At 39.6% G+C, this 5,450-nt stretch overlaps 1 protein-coding gene across 1 annotated transcript; it reads right to left on the bottom strand.

Annotated features, from left to right (window-relative positions):
* Positions 1-809: 809 nt before the first annotated feature.
* Positions 810-5,195, bottom strand: UTS2R (urotensin 2 receptor). The gene is made up of 2 exons (XM_039328046.1): positions 4,989-5,195; positions 810-3,230 (listed from the first exon to the last, which is right to left on the bottom strand). The coding sequence occupies exon 2, from the start codon at positions 2,874-2,876 to the stop codon at positions 1,749-1,751; it is 1,128 nt and encodes a 375-aa protein (XP_039183980.1). The 5' UTR covers positions 2,877-3,230; positions 4,989-5,195; the 3' UTR covers positions 810-1,748.
* Positions 5,196-5,450: the final 255 nt, after the last annotated feature.

The following is a 5,450-nucleotide window of genomic DNA, read 5'->3' as shown; positions in this document are numbered from 1 at the left end:
GGACTTTTCATGATCGATATTTTATTTATGTTAATATCTAATGGGCTTAATATTATTTTTATGTGATTTAATAAATAAATATTTCATCAATGCATCAATTTCAATTTTTAATATGTGGAAAATATAAATACAATCAATACAAACAAAAAGTTCTTTTGGAGGTCATCCATAACTTTAAGAGTGGTAAGTTGTCCTAAGAGCAAAAAGTTTAAGAAACATTATTTATGGATTGATGACAATATTACAGGTTGCTTTGTAAAATGTTTGTACACAGAAAATTTTGGATCCCACGAACCTTTTCCTCACAGAAACAAACTAGGTTTACCTCATGGATTTTTACCCAAACACTTGTTACTGAAACTTTCTGTCCAGCAAAGAAGCATGGCTTTTAAAGAACAACTTGCTTTAATTCTTGTTTATATTAACCAACAAATACTAAGCAGTAGCTGTTATAGCTGCAAAGAAACTATATTATAGTCTCCTTGATTTGTTTTCATTGAACAATCTTTATTTCTTGTGTTATGTCTTATGTGTAGGTAGTCCTCAACTTACAATAGTTCATTTAGTGACAGTTCGAAGTTACAATGGCACTGAAAAAAGTGACTTATGACCATTTTTTACACTTCTGACCACTGCACTATCCCCATGGTCATATGATCAAAATTCAGATGCTTGGCAAATGACTCATATTTTTGAAAGTTGCAGTACCGGGGTCATGTGATCATCCTTTGCGACCTTCTGACAAGCAAAGTGAATGGGGAAGCCAGATTCACTTAGTAACTATGTTAGTAAGTTAACAATTGCAGTGATTCACTTAACAACCTCCACAAAAAAGGTCGTAAAATGGGGCAAAATTCACTTAACAACTGTGTTGCTTAGCAACTGAAATTTTGGGCTCAGTTGTGGTTGTGGTTGTAAGCTGAGGACTAAATACCTGTATTTATAATATTGCCACATAATAGTTGATATTAGAGCTCTGCACGCTTCAGAAAAACTCTTTGGAAGAAATATTTTGGACCGTTTTACTATTCATTAAAATAACGCCTGAGAGGGGAAGTGAAACTTCTATGTGGAAAAAAATCCACTAAGGTGGGACTGCTTTAAGAGTTATATGAACATTAATGAGTCAGCTCCATAAAGCAGTCACAACACTTTTTCCTTGGGTCCAAATTATGTATTTGGAATTATTTTTGAAGCATAGAGTGCCCTACTTGATATGATCAGTGAAGAATGTGCTAGGGGTAAAAGGCAAACAAATCTGAATGTGTAAGTGTGCATGAAGTGGTTTTATCCACAAGACTCACAGCTGTCAGTCCTGAGAAATCTGCTGGACAACACGTGTCCGTGATTCTAGTGCCTATATCTAAATTTAGCTGGTATGAATTCTGTAGAAAGTCAAGCATTTCCCTCAAATTCAGTTTCCACAAAGGTGCCACCTGTCTACCAGCTTAACCATAAAACAAATTAACACATTTTTTATTTCTACCCTTATCTCCGAAATAACTTCGCTTGAGTGAATACAGTTTACAATATGAAGAATAAAATTTCAGGAAGCAAAACTTAGAATGATATATCACGGAGTATATGGAATACATAACTTTTTTCCTGATCTGCTATGATGACAAATATCATCAAAACTCTAAACCCAGCATGTACCTCTTTTAGAATCCCTCCCTTTCAAATGTAATGCTTTTTTGTTTCTTCTTCTGACTTTGATGAGAGTTGATTTTAGAAGTGTGCTTCTTTCATCATGGGCTATTACTTCCCCCTGGAATGTGTGGGAGCATAAATGTCTCTGTATAGTGCTGGCTGGTTGTTGACAAAGATCTCCCAGAAATCCTTTGAAATCGGTTCCTTCTCTGAAAGTAGTTGCGGCTGCTGTGAAAAGAACGCTGCCTGTTCCTCAAATACTCTTTATAGTTCTTGGTCAGCAAGGTGTAGAGGAAAGGGTTGATGCAACTGTTGCTGTAGGTCAGGCAGGTGGTCAGGTAGTTGACGTTCCTAGTGGCCTTAGGAGACATGGGAAGAGGCTCGTAGTACTGGAAGAGCAGCTGCCAGATCCAGAAAGGCAAGAAGCAGGCCCAGAAGACCAGCACAATAGTGAAGATTAAGTAGAGGACTTTTTGGTTGGGCAGTCGCTTGGTTTCCTTCAAGGAAGTGGTCTGGGACACCCAGTAGGTTCTTGCCAGTCTAACGTAGAGATACCCAATAACGACACCAGGGCCAACAATGCTGGTGCAGAAGAGGACAGTGATGTAGATCTTGTAGGACAATTTGCTCCAGGTGGGTAGGCAGATATTCTTTTCCCCTTGCACCAGCTGGATCATGATCAGCATTGGCAGGGTGAGAAGCAGAGATGCTACCCAGATAATGAGGGCAATTGCTTTCCGATAACTCTTTGATCTCTTCACAGTGTCCAAAGGCTTCAGCACTGCAAAGTATCTCTCTGTGCTCATCACCATCAAAGTGAAAATGCTAGCATGCATGGTGAGGAAATCCAAGCTGAAAAGGATCCGGCAACCTGTATCTCCAAAGTACCATTCCTGGATGAAATAAGTCCCCACAATGAAAGGAATGGTGAGAAGATAGAGCAGGTCTGCTAGGGCCAAGTTGATGATGTAGATGTACATGGAGGCAGAGGACCTCATGTAGTGGCACATCACAACCAAGGTGTAGACATTGCCAGTCACTCCAATTATGCACATAAGAGACAGGATGGTCCCAATGGTGCAGGTAGCTATGATGTCCTCCAAAGAGTTGGCAGAGAAAGCCTCACCCCATGTGTTGTTGGAAGAAATATTAGGGTTGCTTCTGAACAGGCTGCCAGTTTCTGTGTCTATGGCCACTCTAATGGTGGAGGAGATAGTACCATCCATTCTCTTAAAAGTTCTAGCTTTACATGCCTTGAGCAATCAGCAACAGGCAATATTTGACTCTTTGAAGAGAAGATGGAATGGAAGGAAGTACTGCTTAGCTGAGATTAATTTCTGCTGAAATGTCAGAAACATCTGTGATCTTCAGCCTTGTATTTATTTTAGAGAAAGGGCAGAAAGAACACTGTAAGGCAGAATAATATAATGCTGTAGCTTTTTTTGTTTCTTAGGCTTTCCTTGTTTCCCAGGCTTGTTAGTAGTTGACAGGTTTTTGGGGGAGGGGGGATGGCTGTTTGGCTGCTTCATCATTTGTTTCTTTTCAACTCATCGTTAGTCCAGCTCTGGCCATCTGGGCATCTGTAATAGGAAAAAAGTACAGCTTTGCTGTGTTGTTGTACTAAAGTATTTGACCAGGAGAACCACTGCTCCACATCTATGTAGCTGGAATGAACAAGTCCAATAATTTCAGCCACCATTATATTTTAGTAACAGAAAATGGCCTTTTGTAAATATTAACTCAGTTTATTAGTGAATTAACTGTGAATACAATTTCTTTGTGGCTAAGGATATAACCATATATGGTACTATTCCCCCATGTGACCAACTCTTTTATTTCTTTTTAAGCCCCTTTTCAAAACCCATCTTTTCAGGAAACTTTTAAAATAGTTCTATATTCTAGTATGGAGCTAGATCAAGATATACACAACGGAAAGAACTTTCCTCTGCTTATCCATTCCTCAGTTTCTCTCTTCCCGCCCTTTCCTTAGATCTATTTTAGAGAGTAAGCTCTTTGGGGATCTGGGCTTATCATATCTGCTCTTTATAAATTGCTATGTACATTGACAGCACATTATAAATACCAATAATTCATGTCTGGGGCAACTTATTGTTATTTTTAAAGCAATTCAGCATCAGTAGTAACTGTGTTTAAAATCCATATTCCACTCAGCACTGCTGCAGTAGCAACTGGGTACAGTTGCAGTTTTTTCTCTATCAGCCCTTAGAAATTACCTTCCATAAATTTGTTTGGCCTTTCAAACCTACTGACCTAGAGCCTATCAGCAAATTTTATGACAGTAGATTCCCTACAATTATGGTAATCTACCTGGAGTTCATTTGAATAACTGGTTACCTTGAGACCTGAAAGCCTCAGCTCCATGAAATACACTCGGCTGTTGGCTGTTAATTTCTCTCAGCCTAGTCTATCTCACAGCATTCATTTATTGGTTGTATGGCTCTCATGCAAATTTGCAAAGACTTGAGTGAATGCCCAATAAAATCCACCTTGCAAATGTTGAGTTTCACGAACACACACACACACACACACACACACACACACACAAGAGAGAGAGAGAGAGAGAGAGAGAGAGAGAGAGAGAGAGAGAGAGAGAGAGAGAGAGAGAGAGAGAACTGAGATAAATAAACAAACAAACAAAAAAACAAATAATGACTGTGATGGTGATGTGGATAATACTGTAAGATCTATTCCCAAAACAATATTAATTTCAAAGGGTAGATTCTGCTCAGACTAAGTTATGGAGGAAATAATTAATTCCTTTTTCAGGCCCGACAATTCTCAGCCCGCCAGTATGTTCTGCTCCATTTGCTTTTCAAACAACAGCAGCAATTATATCTTCACCCTCCTGCATGTTAAATGTATTTAAGTTTATGACTCTTTTGACCTCAAGCTCCTGTTAAGTATTATAGGACTGGCTTTTTTGCCAAAACATTTCTACGTCTACTATATCACCTTTGGTCAGTTTGGATAAAAGATTAAAAAGACTCAAGTGACAATTCCCCTTCCCCCTCCAACAGAGCAGAGCAACTCGCTGTGCTGAACTGATTTTACAACTGAATCAGTTTGTCAAATCAAATTTTCAGCATGCTGGGGGAGGTCTAGAGAAACACCTCAGCAGTCACTGGATATAACTTAGCTACATTTTGCATTAACTCAAGCACATCACACATTTTTCAAGCTGCTTAGACAGAAATGTATCTTTCATCTCGGTCAGTCAGTCAGTCAGTCAAGTAAACCCATCCACATCTCAAGAGGTTACCCAAAATAAGGGGAGAAAATCAGCAAATAAAGTAAAGATATAAAATCTAGATTCAAACCTGACTTCAGTGAAATCCAGTTGATGAGGTTTCCTCTTGGGCAATAAAATAAAATAAAGGGTGGGGAGAAAAAAAAACACCCAGCAGACTTGGCTGGAATGTGACTAAAGGGTCTTTGCAGAGAAAAAGAATCAGCCTGGGACCCAAAAGCTTAAAGCATTTGGAATGGGTGTGCAGAAAAGAGACGGGGAGAGCCAAGTATGTTTGAAATCTGTGCCCTCCCAATCTCCACATTCACTCGTGCTTGCTATTTATGCTGCTTGATGACGCTCGGCATTGTGGAACTGCCTTTGCACAGCGCTAGGTAGGGTTACTTTGAAGAGAAGCAACATTTCAAAAACCGGAGGCAGCCCTCTGCTGCCGAGTCCTGGCTGGCCCAAGAGAGGGCGAGTCATAGAAATGATCTGGGCTGTTTGTTCCTGTCCAGAAGAAGCTGGGAAGCCATGCTTTGGCTTCTTTCCC

This window comes from Crotalus tigris, unplaced genomic scaffold (genome assembly GCF_016545835.1).
Source record: "Crotalus tigris isolate CLP2741 ecotype Arizona unplaced genomic scaffold, ASM1654583v1 scf7180000024370.6872682, whole genome shotgun sequence".
In the NCBI taxonomy this organism is placed as follows: Eukaryota; Metazoa; Chordata; class Lepidosauria; order Squamata; family Viperidae; genus Crotalus; species Crotalus tigris.
This window is presented reverse-complemented; position numbering and strand designations above follow the sequence as displayed.

What these genes read in the sequence shown, in the direction of transcription:
- UTS2R (XM_039328046.1), bottom strand. Translation starts at nt 2,876, where the DNA reads ATGGATGGTACTATCTCCTCCACCATTAGAGTGGCCATAGACACAGAA.